This window comes from Lucilia cuprina, chromosome 2 (assembly GCF_022045245.1).
Source record: "Lucilia cuprina isolate Lc7/37 chromosome 2, ASM2204524v1, whole genome shotgun sequence".
Lineage (NCBI taxonomy): Eukaryota > Metazoa > Arthropoda > Insecta > Diptera > Calliphoridae > Lucilia > Lucilia cuprina.
Genome location: NC_060950.1, coordinates 15,722,140 through 15,748,365, shown reverse-complemented (window position 1 = coordinate 15,748,365; position 26,226 = coordinate 15,722,140). Strand labels below are relative to the sequence as shown.

The following is a 26,226-nucleotide window of genomic DNA, read 5'->3' as shown; positions in this document are numbered from 1 at the left end:
TTACTACAATGGGGAGGGTATAATGCGTTGGTGCTGATATTTGTAACACCTATAACTATTTTCCTAATAACACATTAGGAATCACTTTCTGATTCCTAAAGTGTTTTTAAGATAATACAATTTGTCACATACTTTTCTTTTGACATATATTTGGTTAAAATCTGTCCATTAGCCTAGCCCTAATACAACCGATCCACGCGAATTGGGCTTTTGATCTAATAATTATGTTAAATGTTCTTATATCTCTACAAAAATGCCAAGACTCATTTTAATTTGTACGTAAGTATATGTATATGATATTGATCGTAATGCTCGGGCCTTATTTGGCTCAAACACCCCTTCAGAATTTAACCTTCAAAATTCCCTTAAAAACACAAATGTTGTGAACTAACGAATAAGAAGCCTAGGTTTGTATTTTGTTCGAACAATTTTTTGTTTATAAAACAAGACATCTTTTTAATGCCTTATTTTTAAGTACTTATTTAAGTAGTGATTTGTAAGCGAGCGTGGTAAGTATTTGCCCTCAATGCTTACACCGTGTTGTATCAATATATAGTGAAAATCATCTTTTTAGCATTTTATTTCATTAGTTTCCTAATTCCCCCCTAGGGAATGTTACCTTGATGAAAGACCCCATTTTAGTGTTATTGCAATCCCGGTGAAATGGGTGCTACAAGTACATTTAGTTTGCATTGACCATAAACTATTTATGGCATTAAACTCCTCGAACATTTGATTTGGTATGGGGTCGATTCGATTGATATAATCTGATTCTACGGGCGGCCAGTTACCCGTAGCACCTTATCCTGGCTTGTCAGTTGGTTGGAGTTCCTTCGGAACTGTAGAACTAAGCCTTGGAAATGAGTTTGTGTTAAATATTTATGAAACAGGATGAATGAAAGGATATACGGATCTTGCTAGCTCGTACACCAGATTTAACACAGTGTGTTCCTTGTGAGGGAGAACAAAGTCTTTGGCTTATTTGATAGATTCTAGATGCTGCTGCCGATTCAACAGGGGGCATCCCAAATTTTTGTTTGTAAACCGAAGTAACGTTTTTGCATCTCGGAAGTAAAGCAATGGGCCAGCAATAGGCTAGCTATGGTCAGAGATTAGATAGCTGAAGTACTTGAGCAAAGTAACCGATAACTGAAACAGTGTTTAAGAAGGACAATGGGGCGGTGGTAAGTCGTCAGAAAAGCTCACCCATATCGGAAAATACCACCGTAAAATAAGGTCTATACGAGAAGGTGTTCGCGTTAAGCACTTCGACATTCAATCATAACTCTTCAATGTAAGTTTTTGCTGGGCATATTTCTGAATTTAGAACTAAAGATATTAATCGCTTATTTTAGGTTTATTGTGCACATTTTCCATACAAAATTCTAACAATAAACCATCAATAACTTTATTTAACATTTATGAATATTCACTGCTGTAGGGCATCAAATGATCAGCTATGACCAACAAAATATTCTTCATTGTTTGTGTATGTATATTTGGCAAAGTATAAAATGAAAACATGACGTTCTTTAAGGATATAAATTTTGAATTTAGTTTAGGATAATGTGCTTGTTTATGTTGCTGTGTGTGTATGAGTGTGCAAGAGTGTATGTGTAGTTGCAAGTAAATTCGGGATATTTGTGTTTTCTTTCCAGAGATTTTATGCCAGGTGTTATGGAGTTTAAATTGAAGATTTTACATAATTTAGTAGTTTATATGTTAAATATAATATTGAAATAAAGAAAATATTCATTTTTATATTTCTTTTTTCAATATGAAATTTAATAATTGTTTAGCATTTAAAACGATTATAAAAGAAAATGTCAAAAGTGTTCTAATTCAAAAGTTTACAAAATTAATTTCGTATTTTTTAATTTTCCGTTTTTCCTGTTTCGTTCATGTTCTTGGCTTCTTATAAAATTCTATATCCGTCCTTCTGTCTATTGAAAGTATTTTATTTACGTTAATCATAAGAGAAGCTAGAGGTCTGCCGCTACTTAGTATTTTTAAATGTAAAATGTTTTAGAACCCTCATTAGGAAAATTTCTCTCTATGAAAATCTATTGTAAATTATTTATTTTTAATGTTTGATATTTTCGCGGAAATAAAACATGTTTTAAAATAAAACTTGTATCAACATGATGAACATAAAAAAAAGAAAAACAAAATATTTCAAATATAATAAATCTATTTATTTCTCTCTAGTACCTTAAAACTTTTTGCAGTAGCCTTTTGCATAAAATAAATTAACATAATAAATTCAGCTGTATCGAATCTAATATACCTTAAAACACGTTTATATCTTAACATCACAGATAGAACTCATATGACTCAAATCTGTATATGTTCCGGAAAAATTGTGCTTTCAAAAAGTACCAAATAATTTACCCTTAGTACCCGAATTCCAAAATAATATACCAATACATTATTTTGTGTGAGTAAATAAACTATTTTTTAAATTTTATAGAAAAGGGCTCAATGATTTTGAATAAAATTAAATTTCCAGTTTTTTCCCTTCTTGAAACTTTTTTCCCAAAGAAATAGTAAATTTTTTGATAAAATAAATATTACACAGAGTCCGTATAAGAGCACGTTTATAAGTAAACGTCAATAAATCGAAAAAATTTTCTTAATGTGCTAAAGAAAAGTTTCAAAAAAGTACGAAACAGGTGTCTTATAATTAAAAAAGATTTGTCCAAAATATTTCAAAAAAATGTTAATATGTTTATTACTATAAAAGTTATAAAGGCTCCAAAAAGCTACCAAAATCACCTTTCGTACACATTTTTGCCCCTTAAAAGTACGAACTTCAAAAAAGTACCAGACACCCATCTGCTTTATTTAAGAGTAAAAGTAGATGTAGTTAAAATTTTTCTTATATTACAAATATTGTGTAAGATAATCAAGAAAACCACCTTTTCCCCTTTTTTACCCCCAAATATACAAATATTCAAAAATCCCTCCTTAGTGGATCTACATATCCAAAAAGACTTCTATTGTCAAAATTTCATGATTCTAAGATTAGCCGTTTGGGCTGTATCAGTCAGTCAGTATAGGCGGAAGGGAATCTGTGGCCAATTATGAACCAATCCAGAAAAAAGATTTCTCGGTCTAAACTTGATATAAATAAACTTAAAATATGATTATACGGATATACATATACTTGATTAAGTTACTTTCGGAACTATTTTTGGACAATTACGTTGTTTTCTGAAGTGGACCAATTAAGAGTGGAAGGGGATCTGATATAAATAAATTCAAAATATAATTATACGGATATACGTATATAGGTATTAAGGAAATATGTTTGATTAAATTACTTTCGTAAGTCCACTTTATAGGAGTGCTGTGGATCATTCTGCACTCTACGAAGTAGACCTTAACAAATTTTCGGAGCGATTTGTGTACACAGAAATATTATTTATTTGGATATTCATTAGAATATCCTTAATTATCAACGATTTGGTGATTTTCCACTTATGAACGATTCAGAAAACAATTTTGTGGAATTATATAAATAAACTAAAAATTATATTCTAACCGAATTTACCGAGCATGTTGGCGATGTAGTGTAGCACTCTAGAGTCTCTGGTGGAAATCGAACCCACAACCTCCAGACTGATAAGCCAGCCTACCGGTTCACCCAAACTCAAAATATATTTTAATCGAATCTTATTTTCGTTTAAGCAATTCTCGAAAGCGGACCTTATATAGGAGTTGCGACCAAGTATGGACCGATACGCAAGTAATTAACAATCTGGTTTATATTCACATCGAATTTCATCTTAATATGCTTATTGAGAAATGAAATAAGTCGGCCTGTGTGGTTATCAGGAGTGGGTATAATATGGGAGTTATGAACAATTATTCACCGATCCGGATATCTTAATTTCTTCATATGTTATGTACATTTAAGAAATTTTCGAAGTGGACCTTATGTGGGAACTACGATCAATTATGTACCGATATGGATCAAGGTTTCTATTAATATAATATAACATCTTTTTGGTAATATCATAACTTTTTACGTTGTGAAGCGAAATGTGGAAACACTTAAGCGTGTTTTTGGCAAACAGACAAAAAAGACAAATCGAATCAGAATTTCATCAGGACCCGCAATATACATATGTATATAATTAAAAAAACAAGGGTCCAGAATTTCGTTAGGACCTGAATTATATGTATATACTTCGACAGGTCTCAGATTAATATATCTTGGTGTTACACATAGAATGTCAAACTAATATATGACCACTATCACCATTGGTGGTGGTGGATAGTTAAAAAAAACAAGTATTTAGTATTTAAATCCAAATGCCATGTTAAATGCAACAGGCAGTAGGGGGTACAACAGAAAAGTGTGTTTGAAATGATGATTAAAAGTACAGAAAAACAAGGGGAAAAAAAGAGAACAAGTGAATACAACTTACGGATTAATTTGTGAGGATTGGTTTTCCATGTTGTTGCTGGCTAATGAAGTTGTTGCTGATGCTGTTTCTAATGATGATGGTGGTGTTGTTGGCAAAGTTAATAATCCACTTGATGCTGTTGTGGCCAAAGTATTAGCTGATGTTGTTATAGTTGTTGCTAGAACAGCTGCTGCTGGTGTTGCTGTTGTTGTTGCAACAACCGTGGAATTTATTTGGTTTTGTAAAAGTGTTTGAAACAATGTTGTAGTAGTTTTAGTTGTAGAGGAATTGTTAGCTGCTGTCAAGGGTGGTGAAGTTGAGGAGTTATTTTTTGTTACTGGACGCAAATAAGGATGAAAAGTTTTTGCTGCAGTTGTTATAACATTATGAGCAGCAGAGGCGGAGGCAGCAGTTGCAGCATTGGCAGATTCTAAATATTTGGCTTGATATTGTTGCAGGTGGTGTATATTATTTAAATGATTATTATTATTGTTGTTGTTGGTATGGTTTACTAAATGATTATTACTATTGTTGTTGTTGTTAAAAACACTAAGTCCATTAGCATGCAGAGCAACAGGTGTTGACAATGTTTCTCTAACTAAATTTGTTGTTGCTGTTACTGTTGGCGCTAACAAAGTCGTTGATGTTGCCAAAGTTGTTAATAGTGGATTTGTTGTTAAAACTGTTGCTGCTGCTGCGGCTGTTGTTGGCGGTGTTGTTGCAACTAGATTATTTGTATTGTTATTGTGGTTATCCATACCATTATTTGTAGCATCCATAAGTTTGTCTGTGCGCAGTTTAAGGGATTGCAACATTTTTAGTTTGGTTATTTTTGTGTGAACTGTGAAAACTTTAGTTGTTTTTGGTTTTGAAATTATTGGTTTGTTTTATTTAATATAATTTTTTTTCTATTTTGTTTATTTATTGTGAAACTTTTATTTTCATTTATTTAATTTTATGTATTTTTTTATTTTGTATTTATCACAGTATTATAAATTTTAGTTTTATTTTGTAAAGCTCTTTTTTTCTGGGTTTTTATTTTTACACATTCACTGGAGATTTCTAAAGGATTAAGTAAATAACAATTTTTTTTATAGATTATAGGGATTTTTTTATTAATTGTAACTTTTTTGTAGATAATTGGTATTTAATATTAATATTTTTTTTTAATCTGAAATAAAAGAAATATAAAATATTTATAAGTACATTAAACATGTTTAATACAGTAATAATATAAAATAGTTAATTAATATTTAAATGTAATCTATATACATAAAACAGTAGCGTTACTGACTGAGGGATTCATGAGCGCACAGTCCTAACAGCTAATCCTAGAGTCATGAAGTCTATTGGGGGGGGTAAAAAAGGGACAAAGGAGGAAAACAGGTTTTCTTGATTATTTTACAAAATATTAGTAATAAAAGAAAAATTTAAATTGCATTTACTACTATTCTTAAAAAGAGCAGATAGGTGTCTGGTACTTTTTCAAAATAGTGCTTTTAAAGGGTAAACATGTGTAACAAAACTGATTTTGGTACCTTTTTGGGGCGTTTATAAGTTTTTAACTAATAAACATAATTAATTAAGGTTTTATAAATATTTAGAACACATCTTTCTAAATTATCATACACCTGCTTCGAACTTTTTTAAAATTTAGTCCTTTTTGGGTGTAAAAATGAGAAAACTCTATTTTGGATCTTATTTTAGCACATTAAAAAAACCTTTTCGATTTATTGACATATTCTTATTCTTATATATACCACTTATACGGACTAATTCACTAATATTTATTTTAACAAAATATTTGCTATTTCTTTCGGCGGAAAAAAGTACCAAAAAGGGGAAAAACGGGAAATTTAATTTTATTCAAAATCATGGAGCTATTTTTTTTTTTTATAAAATTTGAAAAATTGTTTATTTACTCACACAAAATAAGCTATTAGTATATTATTTTTGAATTCGAGTACTAAGACCACTATAGGATTAAAGTATTTGGTACTTTTGGAAAGCACAAATTTTTCGTAACAAATGAATAAAGATTTGAGTCATATGAGTTACATTTGCGATGTAATAGATAAAAACACGGAATATGTTGTAAACTTAATTTTCAAAAATGTGTATTCCTAGGGGTGATGGTGGAAAATGGTACTTTTCTATTAGAACTTTCAAAGAAACGTAGAATTTATTCCACTATTTCATAATTGTAATTGTATTTTTCAAATGATACTTTTTGAATATAGAAACTTGAAACTCATACACATACACAGAGCTTACTGATTAATAGTCTATATGGGAGACATTTTGGTACTTTTTATATCCCACACCACTTTAGTGGGGAGGCCTCCATACAACTGTACCCGCGAATAGGGCTGGTAAACTTTGTAATCAAACTAGATGTCTCAATTTTGGAGATAATTAAATGAAATTTGGCACATGATCTTCTATGGTACCATAGACGAAGCCTATTGAAAATGGTGAGCATCGGTCTATTATTTCACCTAGACCCCATACAACTGAACCCCCGAATTGGGCTTGTTAACCTTGTAATCAAACTACAGGTCGCAATTTTGGCACATGATCCTTTATGGTACCGTAGACGAAGCCTATTGAAATAGTTAACATTGGTTCATTATTTCACCTAGGCCCCATACAACTTAACTCGCCAAATAGGACTTTTAAGTTCATTATGATGTTTATTATGTTCATTTGACCCTAGCCTCTATAAAAAAGCCCCCATCATAATTTTACTTAAATATCCACAGTTTTATTAAACAATAAATGGCTTAAGTATTTCTGAGGCAAAGTATAATTCAGCTTAAATGGTTTTATTATGAAAACCATATCACATTTTATTCGTATACAGGTGTAGGGTTTTATTGGGCAGTGAAGCACCCATGGTTTTTCTAGAGTGTCAAAATATTCATCGAATTATATTTTGTAGTTTTTGTGAATAATTACGGAAAATTTTTTTCGAGGTAGTCTGAAATTTTTACTCATAAAATTTTTAGGTCGTGAACCGATTTTGCTAGTTTTCAATACCAAACTGCTTAAGATAACAGCAAATATTTTCGGCGAATTTTATTGTCTTCTTTTGCTTAGTTTTAAGTTGAGATTGTTTTACAATTACAAACAAATAGACGAACATAGCTAAATCGACTTAGAACTTCACAAGGATTCATATTTATTCTTATAAGATATTGTTCATATAAGATTGATATTTCTTGGTATTAAACACGGAATGATAAACATACATATACTCTCCATCACCACTAATGGTGGTGGAGGATATACAAACTAAGTTTACTGCTCAATTATCCAACCGTCTTGCAAATGCTACCTGGAGAAGGGTGTAATAATGTAAATTTTAAGAAAATATGAAACCACTAGACTTTTGCAAACTGGAATGAATTTTTCAATGAATAGTATTGAAACAACTTTTTTTCGCTAACAATTTTCATGCAGAATAAGAAATGTTCATAAATAGTAAGAATTTTCAACATATTTACAAAATTAATATTGAAATAGTTTCAAACGGGAAATTTTATATTTCATTTAAAATTTAGTAGATATGAAAATGTCATAATATTAAAGAAATTATTCTAAAATATTATTATATATCTTTAAGACAATGAAAAATTTCATATTATTTATGTAGAAATATTTTCTGTTATAAACATTAAACAATTTTATTTTTATTTATTTTTCATAGTTTATTAACAAATAAACAAATAACCATGAGTGTAATTATAATTAATGAAATGTTGCCATTAATACCACTCACACAATTCCATACATATGTAGATGTTAAAATACAACAGAACATAACACATAGGTATTATTACAATTAAATCTACACGGTAATTAATCAGCCTTATTGTCAATTTAGTGCACTACAAGAAAAGTAATAAACTATATATATACCCTTTGCTAGTATTTGGTTAAAAATTTGCCAAATTTCAAATAACAAAGAAATCGATTAATTTTGCTCATTGTCCTGTAGAACATCTTCCAAAATTATTTTTAGTTCATCCAGTTAGTATGGCATTGAAATGAGTCAACATGGGTCCACTATTTCACTTTGCTCCAATATAAAAAGTGCATTACACACCGTTTTGAGTCATATGGGAAAGTTTATACTGATCAGATCCGCATATTAAATATATATCTTTATACTACACTAACATGTTGTTATATTACCTTAACAACCAATTAATAGCATCATTATTATAATTTTTAACACGTACTGTTTCGGTTATATATTGCACTTACTTCAGTAGACATAAATTTGCCGCAAAATTGTATTGCATATCGAAGTGTGTGTGCATAAGTTTTGTCCATATATGATGCTACGATTAGGGTTGTTCCTGTTAAGATTTTGTCCACGATTTAGCCGTCTAATGGTTTTGCCATTTCGTATGCTATTTCGTATGTATGTTTTGATAATTCAGAGTCAAGTAACTCAACTCAAAAAATCGATTTGGATGAAATTTGCACCAAGGTTAATACTATTGGATGTAGATCAGATACGATACGATGTATATTTCGGGTTCACAATTATAATCGAATTTTATCGAAAAAAATAATTACGACCATACCCAGCAAAAATTAAACAAAATACTTCCAAAAAAAGTGAATTTCATTTTTCATAAAAAATTATCAATATACGTAAAAATAAAGTGCGTAGTGAAGTCATTAATATAATAGGCAAAGCTATTTTTGTGACCCCTTTTACTCTTACTGTATACATCCGATATTGGCCGAAGGTGTTTGACCATTTTAAAGGTGTTTCTTCAAAGATGTGCACAATATATATATTAATAAGATCGGTTCAGAATTTTGGGAGCTATAAGGATTTGAAGTTGTTACTAACACATAGACATAACGTATGTATGTTTGAACTAGGGTTCTATAAATCGACTTTCGAATAATCGAACAATAGACTTTTTGTTGAAAAAAGTCGAAGTCGACTATTTTGTTCCAAAAAAGTCGATAACTCGACTATCGTCTGAAAAAAGTCGAAAATAGTCAAAAAGTCGAAAAAAGTCGGAAACACTCAAAAATAGTCGAAAAAAGTAAAAAATTCGGAAAAAGTCAAAAATAGTTAAAAAGTCGGAAAAAGTCCAAAATAGTCGAAAATAGTAGAAAAAAAAGACAAAAATAGTCAAACAGTCGAAAATAGTTGAAAAGTCGAAAATCTTCAAGAAATCTGAAATAGTCGAAAAATCGGAAAAAGTCGAAAAAAGACAAAATTAGTTAAACAGTCGAAAATAGTTGACAATCGAAAAAAGTCAGAAAAAGTCGAAAATCATCGACAAGTCAGAAATAGTAGAAAATAGTCGAAAAGTCGGAAAAAGTCAAAAATAGTCGAAAAAAATCGAAAATAGTGAAAAAGTCGAAAATAGTCCAAAAAAGTCGAAAATAGTCGAATAAAGTCGAAAAGTCGACTATTTATAAAATACTAAAAGTCGAAAGGTATAAAAGTCGACTTTTAACTAACTAAAAAAAGTCAAAAAATCGACTTTGCATAAAATGGAAACAGTCAAAAAGTCGACTTTTCGTTACAACTATAGAACCCCAGTTTGAACTAAAAACCAAACAGAGCAAGAAACAAAACATAAAAAAGTAAACAACACAGTAATCCAGTGATGCCAATTAAGCCGGCTTTACACGATCTGTCAAAATTTTGTGTAGAAGAGTACGGATGGGATCGTCTAAACGCAATATGTAATCAAACCATCACACATTGAGAGAGAATACAGATGGAAAATTTGACAGTCGTATGGCTCTCTTCATTTTTTTAAATGATTCAAAAAACAACCCGGTTTCATTAGATCAGAGATGTATTTTTATGTAAACACGTATAAAAAAGTGAAACAGCTGTTTCCATCTGCCTTTTTAATGGTTTTATACCAATCTTGTAAACACACAAAATATAAATCATACGACTTTTATTCTGTTTTTTGTTATACGGATGGAATTTCATTTTACTTTTTCATTAGACTTGTCGTACGTAAAGTGTGATCGTCTGAAGGGCCCTTAAAAAATATTAAAATTTTTATCTGTATTCATTTTAAAAATGCAAACATTTTTTTACAATCTGAATTGTTAATTTAATTTCGATTAGAAAGGCGGAGCTCCCATTATGTACTCTAGTAGATATAAAAAGTCCAGCAGTTTAATTTTTTCCCGTGAAACATCCGATTTCTAGGAAGGAAAAACTACCCTATTATTAGGTAAATACATGCATATGTATATATGTACATATGTTGGATTCATATACATATTATTTATGTATATGTATATACTGACTGATAATTAAGCTGAATGAGTGTGTGGTTAATTCAAGTGAGATAACAAATAATTCGATTTCAATTTAACTAATTAGTTGACAACGAGTTAAATGTTTACTACTTGACTACCACTATTAGGGTAGTTACAATAGTAATTAAAACTTAAAGAAAACAAAATCACATACACAAATCTAAATAAACAAATTTTATATATTAAAATAAAATTAAATATTCACTTTTTTGCAATTCCTTAAATTAATAAAATTTTTATTAGATAAAAATTTAAAAACACAAATTACCACATAAATTTGAATTAATTTAATAATTTAGTAATAAAAATTTAATAAAATACTTTTCAAGGTCTTGATATGTAAAAAAACTATATTAATATTTTGTTTTTTTTTTACATATTCTTTTCTTTAATTTAACAACTTTTTTGTTTCAAATTACTTAAATTCATTAAAAACTTTCTAATTTTGAAATTATTAAAAAATAGTTAAATATTTTTTTTACAACACTTTCAGAAACTTGTATTAATTAGAACACTGGCAACGTTAGTGGCATAACACCTTTTAAAATTACATGCTTTACATTATATTTTGTTGCACGGTTTGTTGTAAAAAAGTTTATAAAATCTTATTTTTTTTTTGTATTTTGCAACTTGTAACTGTCTAACGATAGAAAATGGAACAAAACCAAAAACAAAAACTTATTAAGGACGATAAAGAGCAACTGTAGTAAAAGCAGGAGCAATAGTAGTAGTTGAGGTATTATTGACGTGACAATGTAACGCGTAGTACAAGACTAGGACTACTACTAATATGTTCAATAGTTGAAAAAGTGTTGTCGTCTCTAGGTTGCAGTTTTCATCTTGTTGTATTAGTATATCTGGAAAAAAAGTGTGTAAGTTTGTGTATTGTGATAGATGCTGATGTGTCTGTGTTTAATAGAAAAAGAGCTGTCAGAACCCAACCGTTTTAGAGGAATCGGATGTATGCTTTTTATGTACTTTTCTATTGAGAGTATATATAGAGTAGTCAACTAGTCTGTAAATCAATACATGGAATAGTCAATATCCCCACAGGCTAGTCTTTATATCAGTCCATAGTAAAAACAATTGTCAAGACCCTATACTAATAAATTGTCCATTTAATTAATCAGACCATCTTTACACTGAGCTATAGACTATGGACTCGTCTAATGACTAGTCTATAGACTGGCCTATTAAGTGCTCTATATACGGATGTATTGACTACTTCATACACTTACCTTTTGCCTAATCCATAAACTATTGGTCTGTGGATTAGTCTTTTAACTGGTCTGTTGACTAGTCTATAGAGTGGTCTGTTGACTTGTTTAGAGACCAGTCTACTGCCTAGTCAATATACCAGACTATTGCTCTATGGATTAGTCTTTTAACTGGTCTGTTGACTAGTCTATAGAGTGGTCCGTTGACTTGTTTAGAGACCAGTCTATTGCCTAGTCGATAGATCAGTCTATTGTCTAGTCAATAGATCAGTCTAGTGTCCAGTTAATATACTAGTCTATTGAGTATTTTACTCTACTGACTAGTCTATAGATTGGGATATGGATTAGTCTACAAAATTGTCTATTGTCTTGATAATAGACTGGTCTATTGTCTACTCTCTAGACCTGTTGCCTAATCTAAAGACTGGTCTATGTACTGCTTTATAAACAAGTATATTGATTAACCTAAAGTCTGGTCTATATATTAACTATATATACTCTAAGCATTGACTAGTCAATATTCTACAGTGTATGTACTAGTCGATTGGCTTATTTCCGAACTAACCTGTTAACTAATCTCTGGACTAGTCTAAGGACTGTTCTGGTTTGGCTGATCCAAGGACTAGTCGTCACACCAGCCCTCTCTAGTCTATTAAATCAACAAATGTAATATTCAAATAACTTAATATTTTAACCCTGAAATAAATAGAAATCAACAACAAATTACTAATTCGAAACAGACACCCAAAACTGCAGGGTTATAGTTTATAGTCATGTTGTTAGGTAGTGATTGTGATAGTAAACTAAACAAGCTTTCTTCTTGTCTTTTTTTTTTAAAGACTTACTAAAGATGCTCAAAATTAGATATGTTGTTTGTAGTAGTTGTTGCTTACGTATTTATGTACAAGAGTATTGTTTTTTAGCTTACAACTAGAAAAAGAACATACATACACATATACATTAGTTAGATGTTAGATTCTTATAATGTCAGTTTAACTATCGTATAGGGTGTTTGAAAGTTTGGTGTAAGAAAGTTGATTAATAGAATGATTAGGTAAGGAAAGTTTTAAAGCCAAATTTACTCTTGTTCACGGTATGTTTTTATACCCTACACCACTATAGTCGGGAGGGTTATAATACGTTTGTGCTGATGTTTGTAACACACAAAAATATTGGTCCAATACCCACTTTAAAGTATAATTAGAATTATTTTTTTGTGTCGATTAAGACATGTCTGTCCGTCCGTCCGTCCGTTTGTCCTGCTGGTTGTCCTTGTAAACCTTGTGCGCAAGGTACAGGCCGCAATTTTCAAGATAATTTGATGAAATTTGAACCAAACATGTTTTTTTGCACAGGGAGCAAGCCTATGGAAAATGGTTGAAATCGGTCCATTATATAATTATAATTTATATAAGTATAAATGGCACTGCAGATTTTCGTAATGATTGAACCTAGCCCTCATACAAACTCCTCTTAATAAAATGTATTAAACGTTTAAAATTGATTTGTAAAAATTTGTATTACAATAAAACTCAACAAAAATAACTGTTATTTGAAAATATATCACTTTCCCAAATTTAATAAGGATCGGCCCATGTTTTGCCTATACTCCTATATAAAGCCTCATTTAGAAAATTTATTTTTAATATCAATAAATTACTTAAATACTTTAGAATTAAGGTAAAATTCAACATAAAAGTTTCTTTATGAAAAGTTAAAAATTTGATAATTTTATTAAATGGTCGGTAATGACCATGATAGTCGGTCTTCTTACTTGTTTTAGAATAAATTTAGAAATTGTTTTTAAACATTTGAATTCAGAATTATAATATTTGTTATTTTACTTGTTTAACGAAATGATTAACATCACATTTTATATAACTCTTTAAATTGTAAGTAAATATCCTTTGCGTTTTTTTATATTTCCAGAGAACAGTAGTCTTTCGTTGATGTTTTAGTTAAAGTACAGTGTAAGTTATAAGTTAACTAGTTCCTCAATTAACTTGAAATTTTTTAATATGTTGTTTTAAAGATATTATTGAAAAATTGTTCCACGATCAATTACGAGGTATTTCAACAAAAAAAGGCAATTTTTCGAGAAACCAGAAAAATAAAAGCAAAATCAAATTCTTTAGAAGAATAGCTCTAATTTCTTTAGATTCTCTTCAATAAATGACACGATTACTGGTTAGTTAGTTAGTTTGAAAGGAGGATGTATACACATCAAATCTGAAGAAATACATCTTGGCCTCTATCGGGCCTGTTGTGCGCTCCTTAACAAGTGTCACATGTGGGAATCAAACCCACCTATCGGAGGCCACAAGATTAATAAATATTTTCAAGCAATAAATTAGTCAAACCACTGCGAATCGGTTCATAATTATTGTAAAAGTAACTTTTTATGAAAAAATAGAGCCTGTTTGGTTACACTAAACTAATTGTATTAGGACTAACCATTTTTGCTTTTCACTGTAACTATCTATGACATTTTTTCTGTAAATGTACAAAAGTATGTATTAGTAGTGCATCATATTGAATGATGTTGATGTGAACATCATCATGAAAAGATAAAAGATATTGATATCCTTTGCAAGTGTGTAAGAGTAGTTCTATGTATGTGTGTTTGTACGTTAAAACTTTTGTCATGATATCCTTTTATTATTATTATACAAATACTGTGCTACTGCTGTTGACATCACTACGATTAGATATGTATGTATTAGTTACAAAATAATAGTTAACTAACACAGTTACATGATTACGAAAGGTGTTTTTGTGCGAACAAAATATTTTCTTTGTAACTGTTTGATTTTTTTTCACATATTTTATTTTCTCCTTTTTTACAAAAATTTGTTTTTATGTCAATGTTTTTACATTGTCTTTTCACTTGTTGTTGCTGGTCTGTGCCATTTTTTTTTTGTTTTTGAATTTGTTGTCTTTTGTTTATGTTGTCACCTTGCAAATTGTATTTATCTTTTGTTTTCGATATATTGGTTATCTTTTATATAAAATCTATTTTAGATTATTTTTTTCTTCTTCTCTTGTATATTTATTTTTCGAAATATCTTGTAAGTTCATTTTTATTTACAAACATATTCTATTTTGTTTTAAATTTGTATGTGTGTCCTCTTTTCCTATACATACATATGTGTATGTATATGTATGTATCTTTGTTATATATTATTAAATTTGTCTACAACTACTGCTGTTTGTAGATTTACAGCCCAGCAGGTGTCTCTTTAAGTCTTAATTAAGTTTTGTGTTATTGCTGTGTAACAATTTGGTTTTTATTTATATTGAAAAAAATCCTTTGCTATAGAGGCAGGCTAAAATTAATTGTCTCTCTGCAGGCAGGCAAAATATTTGGTATAAATTTGATTAAATTTTGTTGGCTTGGTAGTTGAAAAGAAATATTTTTATGAAAGTTGTAGCAAAGGACATATTTGTTGAAAATTTTGTTTAATTAAAGCAGGGAAAGCTATTTAATTGTTTTTTTGAATTCAGATTTATTACTTCAATTTTATTCAATTTTATTGCTTTGAAAATCCAAAGACAATATAATTTTAAAAGAGTAAAAACTCACTATTCTTAAAAAAATATTTCTAAATTAGCAGCACACTTATAAATTTTGCAGTACTCGCAAAATATTTACACATCTATTTTGTGCTACCCTGTATTGCAATTTCTTTAAATAAATATTGTTAAATTTTTAATCAACATTAAAAAAACACGTTTTTTAATTACTAATAACTCATTGTTCATTTTGCTTTTTGTTTTGTGTGTAAAAAAAAAAACAATTTACCTTTCAAGAACTGAATGCAAATGTATTATTTTTTTGTTTTTTGTTTCTCTTAATTATTTTGTTATATTCCACATTTACATAAGCTATTCTTTTGATTTTAATTAACACACTTAATTACTTTGTCAAGATCGCTTAGGTGAAATTTCAATTAACATTTGAAAATACGATAAAAATAAACCGAAAAGAACAATGAATTGACCGTTCGACCGACCACTCACTATCACACACGAATACGTAGGAAATTAACGACAAACAGAAAAATTAACCGTTACCGCGCTCCGTTTCAATTGGAACTAACACTAAGTACTCGTAGGTAATTTGTTCCTCAATACTCTATATGAGGAGACAAAAATAAAAAAATGACAGATAAACATACAATCAGATATTCATAAGAACTCTCTGTACAAACTCTACCTTTTTGTCATATTTCATGCACTAATTTCGCTCCCTTTTAAAACACAAACGCACTCATACAATTACATCTCATTATCTAGTCTAATCGTGTTGATATGAGGGCAGTCGAAAAAGTTTTTGAATAACAATATGTGAATAACGTAATTTATCTACCAAGAGCTTTAAATCTGATCGTTACCACTAACCAACTAACTAATTAATTAATTAACTAACTAACTAACTAACTAACTAACTAACTAACTAACTAACTAACTAACTAACTAACTAACTAACTATCTAACTAACTAACTAACTAACTAACTAACTAACTAACTTACTAACTAACTAACTAACTAACTAACTAACTAACTTACTAACTTACTAACTTACTAACTTACTAACTTACTAACTTACTAACTTACTAACTTACTAACTTACTAACTTACTAACGTACTAACTTACTAACTTACTAAATTACTAACTTACTAACTTACTAACTTACTAACTTACTAACGTACTAACTTACTAACTTATTAGCTTACCAACTTATTAACTTACTAACTAACTAAAGATTGTAGTACTTACGTAAGGTTAAATTTAAAATATCATTATATAATTATAGTTTTCATAATAAAAAGTAATATGTTTTCAAATAACTCTTTCTTCTACCCTCGTATACAGTGTAAGTATTTTGTTCTCTTCTCTTTTAAATCGTTCGTTACAATTGTATTCTTTTTATTATTTTTCACATTTTTTTTAGATAAGGATTTGTTATCTTTGGTTTTTTGTTATATTTTTTTTGGTTAAATATTGATAAGCGCATTCATTTCTTATCATAAATTTTTATTATGAGTTGTTGTTGTTTTCATGCAGCAATTTAATGTAGTTGTTGTTGTTTTAGCTAATGTACATACTACATACATAGTACATATGTATGTAAGTACTTGATCGTCATCATACAGCACAGTGTTCTTATTACGAAAAAATAAAAATATACTCACATAATATACAATTTTACTATTGTTTGCTTTTGTTTTGTGAAGTGTAAACCGCATAATGTGGTCGCTAGTTTATATGTTTGTTTGTTTGTGTTTTATTTTTGTGGGATGTTTACACTAGTGTCATACTCGTACACATGACATATTTATAAGAAAGTACTCGCGTTCACGTACTAAAATACAACAGTACAATTTACAGGTAAATTGTCAGCTTATAATTTCTGTTGTATTTATCGCATTTATTAAAATTTATATTGTTTATACATTTTACACATACGTTTAGTGCATGAAAGGTGCAGTGTTTTAGTGGTGTTCTATTTGGATGTGTTATTATATATATTTGTTAGACCTTTAACAAATTGTCTTAGAATTACTTTCTGAGTAGATTTAGCTATGTCCGTCCATCTGTCTGCCAGTCCGTCTGTTCGTCCGTCTGTCTGTCTGTCTGTCCATGCAAAGCTTGTGTTCACGCTACATGTCGCAATTTTTATAACTATATTTATTATAACCTTTAACAAATTGTCTTAGAATTACTTTCTGAGAAGATTTAGCTACTCCGTCCGTCCATCTGTCTGCCAGTCCGTCTGTCCGTCCGTCCGTCCGTCTGTGTGTCTTTCAGTCTGTCCATGCAAATCTTGTATTTACGCTACAGGTCGCAATTTTCAAGATAATTTGATGAAATTTGTCACATACTGTCCTTTGACTCAAGTAAAAAGCTTATTGGCTTTTAAAATCGGTTCCACTCACTGATGTAGGGTATAATATGCTCGCTTACTTTCGATTATACATCCATGCTATTATTTTCCCATATTGCATAAATATTCATTGATATTGTAGATTTGTTTTTATTATAACCTACACCACTTTAATGGGGAGGGTATATTGGGTTTGTGCTGATATTTGTAACGTACAATAATATTGGATAATTTTTTCACTCGATTTAGCTTTGTCCGTCCGTCTGTCCATGAAAAACCTTGTAATCAAACTACAGGTTGCATTTTTGAAGAAAAATTCAATGATTCACAAAAATAATTCAATGTTTAATGATAATTCAATTCGTCATATGATTTTATACTATTCCAGGGACAAAGCCTATTGAAAATGGTTGCGATCGATTGATTATTTCACCTAGCTCTCATACAACTGAACCCCTTTATAGGGCTTGTAAACCTTGAAATCAAACTACAGGTCGGAATTTTGGAGAGAATTCTAATAGCCCCCATACAAGTAAAATATACTCGTATTTCTACAAAAACTGCAAAATCAAGTTCCTGGATAACCTTGATGAATTTTATAATCATTTAACCCAAGCCCCTATAAAAAGCCCCCTTTTTGACTTAAATGTCTACAATTGTATTCAACAAGAAATAGCTTAAGAATATATACATATCTGAGGCAAGGTACAATTTACCTTAATTGATTCGAACAGAATTGTAGCAGAACTTTTCAAATTAAAATATATATTTAAGCATATTTTTTGACGAACAAAGTAATGTCGTATTACATTTTTCGGTCACTAATAATAACCAACACTATTTCCGCATTTGTTGTTTGTCTAAGTTCTTAATTTTAAAGTTCAAAATGTCAAAATCAATAACAAACTAAAAAAGCAAACATGCAGACGTCATTGTATATTCAAACATAGAAAAATATTGTCAATATATTAAGTAAAATGTAAATAAGTTTCGAGTTTAAGGTGAGCCGAATACGGAATACATATGTGAATTTAAATAGATGTATATTAACAATTCAAAAATAAAACTAATGAGTATACTGATGCCGTTTTTCATAAACTCTAAATAAATGCAATTGTACGTTAATGTTTTAAAATATATATTATGCTCTATAATGTCAGTAGTAGGCAGCTGATATTTGCCATCTTAAGTAAGATTTGGTATTAACTATTGCGTAAAGTACTACCAAATACATGGAATCGTTTTTGTACGAGTAGTTTTGAGGCAAATATCAATATTTACTGGAAGAAATGGGCAGTTTAGAATAAAAACTAGTAGGCGTGTCATTTTCTATAAGAATCAAGTCAGAAAATTCATATACAACTGTAACAATTAAAGTCAAGTAAATTTTGTATGGACAATATCATAAAAATTTGTGGTAGAAATGAGTGAATTATTAAAAGTGGTCGTTGCACCTTGCATATGTATTGGATACCAAAAATTTCATATTTAATAAACTATAGATATCCAAAACTACTTGTTAACTAGATTTAAAGTCACCAAAGTACAGATCTTAATTTTGATTGGTCCATTATTGAATATAGTCTTTATGAAACTGAAACCTCCAACGGGTCCTTTTTGCAGTCGATAGATCCAAATCTATATTTTTGCAAATTTATTTTAATAACAAGTAAGAAGTTATAGTCGGCCACAGCCGACCATATAATACCCTACACCTGTATATGAATAAAATATAATTTAGTCTTCATAATAAAGCATATAAGTTGAATTGTACATTGCCTCAGATGTACTTTAGCCATTTATTGTTGAATCAATACGGACGGACGGACATACGGACAAACGGACGGACAGATAGACGGAACGACATTGCAGACTCGACTCAGAAAATACTTTAAGGTGAATATAGGACCAGTATTATTGTGCGTTACAAACCACAGCATAATCCCTTCCCACTAAAGTGTTGTAGGGTATAAAAAGGAAAGCATTTCATCAACATCAATCAATATTCTAGTCCATTGTCGAGAAAATAGACTATTTATTGAATTCTCCAAAATTTGCGAACTGTAGTTTGATTACAAAATTTTCAAATCCTATTCGGGGGTTCATTAGTATTGGGGCTACATAAATAATGGACCGATCTTAAACATTTTCAATAGGCTTCATTTCTGAAACAATGGAAGATCATGTACCAAATTTTATTGAATTATCTTTAAAATTGAGACCTGTAGTTTAATTACAAGGTTTACATAGACGGACGGACGCACAAACGGATTGACAGACATAGCAAAATTGACTCAGAAAATGATACTAAGTCGATTTGTATACTTTGCGGTGGGAATAGGACCAATATTATTGTGCGTAACAAAATCAGCACAAACCTAATATATCCTTCCCACTAAAGTGGTTTAGGCTATAACTACAGATTAGACATTAGTGTAAAGATATTCAATTTGCTAATTCATAGAATAGAAAAGCGATTGAACAATAAATAATCCTAAACGTTACTCTATTTGTGTAATGTCGTCTGGTTATAACCTCTTCCAGGATTCTGTACAATACCCTCTCTCGAAGTTTAGACCGAACTATTGAACTTTAAACTATCGACAAGTACAATTTTTAAATTATTATTTTAAAAAGGGAATTTATTTTAAAAGTGTACATTGGGTCATCGGTGTACCGTTGTACTTTTGAAGATCGAATTGTACCAAAAAAGAACAATTGTATTAATTTTGATGATTTAGTACTGATTGATTGGGTCAATATAACCCTAGACCCTATATAAAAAAGCATCTTAATAAAAAAATAATTGTTCAGTCAACAACAAATTTCTCATTTACTAATCAAATAGTCTAAAGATGAACATTAAATGAGTAGTTCCACCAAGCAGGGGGTTTTGAAAATTTAGAAGAAGTAAAATCTGGTAAATTCGGAAACCTTATACATATGTTATAAACATAAATAGATAAAACAACCACTAAATACTTTTCGTGGTTAATTAAACCAATAAGAGTGCAAATGTCTGATACTTTTTCGAAATAGAGTCTCTTTAGGGAGGAAAGTTATTAACAATTGTAGTGTTTTTTTAATTTATTGAATAATGCTTGGCGTTAGCTTTCACCGTCCGACATTCAAAATTAGACATCAACCGGATGATATACATCTGAAACTATAAATTTAAGGGGAAAAATATGCGTTTATAGATTTTCATTTCGTGATCCTGTGTCCTTTCAAAAGGATTTCAAAGTTTTACATTTTTCAAAAAATTTTTAAAATACATCTACTGATCAAACAATACCAAATTTGATGTCAATCTAACAAAAAGGGTTATAAAATATTTTGTGTTATTTTTAGTTTATTCTGTCAGAATCAAAAGATGTATAAAAAAAATCTTTCAACATTTTTTGGAAAAAATAATATTGAAAATTTTATTAGATTTTTAAGGATAAGAATTTTAAAATAAATTTTTTGGCAGATTTTCCTACTAACTGTATAAAATAAAAATAATACAAAATATTTCCCAACTCTTCTTGTTGTCTTGACACCAATTCTTATAAAGAAAAATTGTTCACAAGAAACTTACTATACTGATATTTTGAAGCCAGTATTGACCGCTAAAGTAATTTTCTGTGGGGCATCATATACAGGGGGTAGGGTTGATTGTGGACAGACCCGCATAAAATTCGTTAAATCAATTTTTGCTTGTCTGTCCGTCCGTCTGTCTGACAGTTGCAAGCACGATAGAGTCCGAACAGAATGAGCTAGAGGGTTGAAATATTTCCTATAGCTAAGGTTTGTTTGCTATTAAAAATGGGAAATATCGGAAATATTTCAACCCTCTAGCTCATTCTCTTCGGACTCTATCGTGCTTGCAACTGTCAGACAGACGGACGGACAGACGGACATATACCCCCCATCTTTTAAATGGATAGTATATTGATTTGTTTTCAAAAATTAACCAATCTTTAGAATTTCGAAATACTAGGTTCAAAATTAGCCTAAGATTTCATTTTTTGTTAATATATTATATTTTTTTTACAACCTGTCATTTAAAACTACCATATCATACAATGACTTTTTCAAAAATTTGTTTACAAAACACAAATAATTAAAATGATATGACAGATAAAGTATTTACTCACCCCAAAAAAGAACTAAAATTAACAACAGTAGTTAGAACTTAACAATTGATAAGATTATTAACTAAAGAAAGCACAACTATTAGAAGCAAAAAAAAAAAAAAAAACACTACAAAAGCACTTGATAGGCTACTGAGGATGTCAACACATTTTTTTTTGTTTTTTTTTTTTTGAAAATATTTTAATTAATATTTCGATTTAAAAATTATTAAAAGGAAACAATAATAATGATTTGTGTTTGCATATAAAAAAGTGCAAACTATTGTAATCATTGATTAAAATGATGACAATTTATATGAACTGATTATTTGTAAAACTTTTCATAATGTTGGTATTAAAATATTTCTATTATTATTTATTATATATATTTTTTTGCAACTGTTAATGGTTTGGTTTTATTTTTATAAAAAAGCACTAATATATGTATATATAATGTAAAATAGGTAAAATAGTGTCTCACAGTATATATTCACATACAAGTAAGTATATTATATGATTATGTATATATTTATTTATACATATTTATATAAAAAAAGACAATAATAATAAATATATAGAGTTTAATAAACGCGTTTAACAAACGATACAACGATATCCGTTCGATAATGACAATAAATATAAACTAAACTTTTATAAGTTCAATAAATATAAATATCTCTACAATAATTGTATTGTACTATGAGCGTGAGTAGGTGTGTGTATATTTGTGTTTATGTGAGTATGTGTTTGGATCCTGTATATGTATATGTGGTATGTTTAAATGACCAAACAACCAACTGACCAAATGACCATCATCAACAGACGAAAGGAGGTGATGACGGTGGCGGCTAGTGGCGTTAGCGTTACCACTAACAAAATAACCCGAAGAGCTTTAAAGCGAAATAAAAAACCAAAACAAAAACTCAAACAATACATGTGTACAATAAAGTTCTTGTTATTGGTTTTTAATACTTTTATAAACACTCATACATACATAAATCACACAAATATTCTCATACTATTCTAAATAGTTACATATACACACACATACTTATTGTCACTCTAACAAACACTAACGGAATCTATGTGTATAAAATGCAGTTTGTCGATAAGTAATCATTACTAGCTGTCAAATACACAAAAAAGAAAAAAAAAAGAACAGACCGACTTTCATTCAATCCATTTTTACGAGAGTTATCTGATGAATCTTGCATAAATGTTTTGATGCTTTTAAACTGAACTAGAATTTAACTAGAATTTAACTAGAACTGAACTAGAACTGAACTAGAACTGAACTAGAACTGAACTAGAACTGAACTACCTTGAACTAGAACTGAACTAGAACTGAACTAGAACTGAACTAGAACTGAACTAGAACTGAACTAGAACTGAACTAGAACTGAACTAGAACTGAACTAGAACTGAACTATAACTGAACTAGAACTGAACTAGAACTGAACTAGAACTGAACTAGAACTGAACTAGAACTGAACTAGAACTGAACTAGAACTGAACTAGAACTGAACTAGAACTGAACTAGAACTGAACTAGAACTGAACTAGAACTGAACTAGAACTGAACTAGAACTGAACTAGAACTGAACTAGAACTGAACTAGAACTGAACTAGAACTGAACTAGAACTGAACTAGAACTGAACTAGAACTGAACTAGAACTGAACTAGAACTAAACTAGAACTGAACTAGGTTCGCCACTCCATAAATTACAAAGAGATTGTTATAAAGCTACTCCAAAGTAGTCAAGACGTGACAATGAAACTTTTCGCATAAAGTCCACTCTATATAGTACTTGGAGACAGGCCAAATATTTCAAACTAACTTCTCAGCTTACCCTTCTCAAAATACACAAACCTTTATGACCACATATCTAGACACACAATCGCTATAACCAAACGACAATGAATTAAATTTTTTTTGTATACAAAACGGAAGGATAAAAACATGACTGACTGACTACACTCTACCTTTAACGATTGAATGACCACCAACTTTATACAAATGTATACAATAAAATCAACAACAACAGTACGAGCAACGGTTTAATCGGTCATTCAGTGAAATATGTGTATGTGTATCAGATTGTCTATGCACATGACGGTATATGTGACTTTAGGAAAAAGGATAATTTTGCTCATACTCTGTATAAATATGGCTAGGAATTTTTATACAAATTTTCTATACCTTTTTATGTATTTTCTCCAATATATTATTAACAATTTACCATATCAATAATGTGTATAGAATGTATTGTAAACAAAAACAGACATCTATAATTTAGTACAGAGGGGTATAGTATTATTCGGAGAGATATTGATTTTTAAGTGGCACAAAAAGTTTTTAATAAATAAAATCTAAATATAGTCTAGTCCAGTCTATAGTCTTGTTGGTAGTTTAGTATATACTATATAATAGTATATAGTTTAGTATATATTCTAGTCTACTTTTTAGTCTATATTATAGTCTTTAGTCCAGTATATAGTCTAGTGAACATCACAAATAGGATTGTCGACTACTATCAAATTAGTCTACAACCCTCGTATTTACCTTTTCCTGTAACGCTTTGTTAAATGTTTTTGATTTTATTTCTATCTAAACTAGAGTACATAACGGTAATTTGTAAACTCTAATAATTTTTACAACAAATGGTCAAACACCATCACATCGACTTGCTCTTTTTGTACACTTGAAAAGGTCTATCGCTCTCACTACTAGGTATGTGTTGTTGTTAGTTTATATTATCGACAAAAACAGAGTTTTATTTATTCACAGTCATAAACTATTTAAAAAATGAGGTTATAAATAAAGGACTATATGGCCTAATAACGGAAACAAAATTAATATATAAATCGTCCATGTACAATAATTTTTACAACGCATATATTTATACTTGGCTAATATAGACTAACGTATACATATGTACATGCCAACAAATGCATTAGAAATGAAAACCACATACATCAGTAGTTGGTTAAAAGTGACAGTGGTTTTATATAAGAAAAACATTTTTGTTACAACATTTTTAAGCTTTGATAATAGTAAAGACTCCTGACATAGGATAATGTCATTAATTTCCGGTCAAAGATTTTCGAGTTTCCTCCGAAAACGTCACCTGTAAACAAAAAATTTTTCACAGTGCATATTTCTTTTGTGTACTTTATATAGTTTTTCAATATTTTAAACCACTTAAATGTCAAACACGCATTCATGTACAAATACACATAAGAACATGACATACATTATTACACATGTGTATTTTCAAACAGTAATATTTAAAAAAAACTCCAACAACCAGCTAAAGAATAATTTGTTATTGCCGCTAAAAGTATGTATGTAAATTAAATAAGTACTTTAAAAACTTTTAAAATCAAATAATTATAGGGTGTATGTACTAGTGGAGTTGTAGTCGGAGTGTCCTTTATTTAGACACGTCCTTTAACACAATATCGTCATGCCGTGTATAACAATGACAATGGTAATATTATGCGTGTAGAAATAACTAAAAAGGTATAGTTATACGGATATAAACGAATGAACTAACACCTATTAATTTTCCTCTAGAGAGAACTTTTTAAGCCGAAAGGATATAGAAAAAATATGTACTACACAGGAGTACTAGTTATTTTACAGTAAATAAAAATATAAAATTTTAATTTTTTTACTTAATCTTATATATGAAATGTAAAAGTTAATAGTAGTTGTAATTAATTAATTCAAAAAGTACCATAGACCAGACTATAGACTAGAGTACAGACTGGACTATAGGTTAGACTATAGATTAGACTATAGACAAGACTATAGACTAGATTATAAACTAGACTATAGACTAGAATAGACTACAGACTAGACCACAGACTAGACTATAGACCAGACCATAGACTATAGACTAGACTATAGACTAGACTATAGACTAGCCTATATTGACTATACTATAGGCTAGGCTATAGACTAGACTATAGACTAGACTATAGACTAAACTATAGACTAGACTATAGACTAGACTATAGACTAGACTATGTACTAGACTATAGACTAGAGTATAGATTAGACTATGGACTAGACTACAGACTAGACTATTGACTAGACTATAGACTAGACTATAGGCCAGACTATTGACTAGACTATAGACTTGACCATAGACTAGACAATTGACTAGACTATAGACTAGACCATAGACTAGACTATAGCCTAGACTATAGACTAAACTATAGACTAGACTATAGAATAGACTATATACTTGACTATAGACTAGACTAT

At 29.6% G+C, this 26,226-nt stretch overlaps 1 protein-coding gene across 1 annotated transcript; it reads right to left on the bottom strand.

The window, feature by feature from the left end:
• Nucleotides 1-2,843: 2,843 nt before the first annotated feature.
• LOC124418498 (rhoGEF domain-containing protein gxcI-like) lies at nucleotides 2,844-16,039 on the bottom strand. Its single transcript, XM_046945069.1, has 2 exons — nucleotides 15,753-16,039; nucleotides 2,844-5,583 (listed from the first exon to the last, which is right to left on the bottom strand). Exon 2 carries the CDS (start codon nucleotides 5,225-5,227, stop codon nucleotides 4,430-4,432), a length of 798 nt encoding a protein of 265 aa, XP_046801025.1. The 5' UTR covers nucleotides 5,228-5,583; nucleotides 15,753-16,039; the 3' UTR covers nucleotides 2,844-4,429.
• Between the last annotated feature and the right edge of the window lie 10,187 nt (nucleotides 16,040-26,226).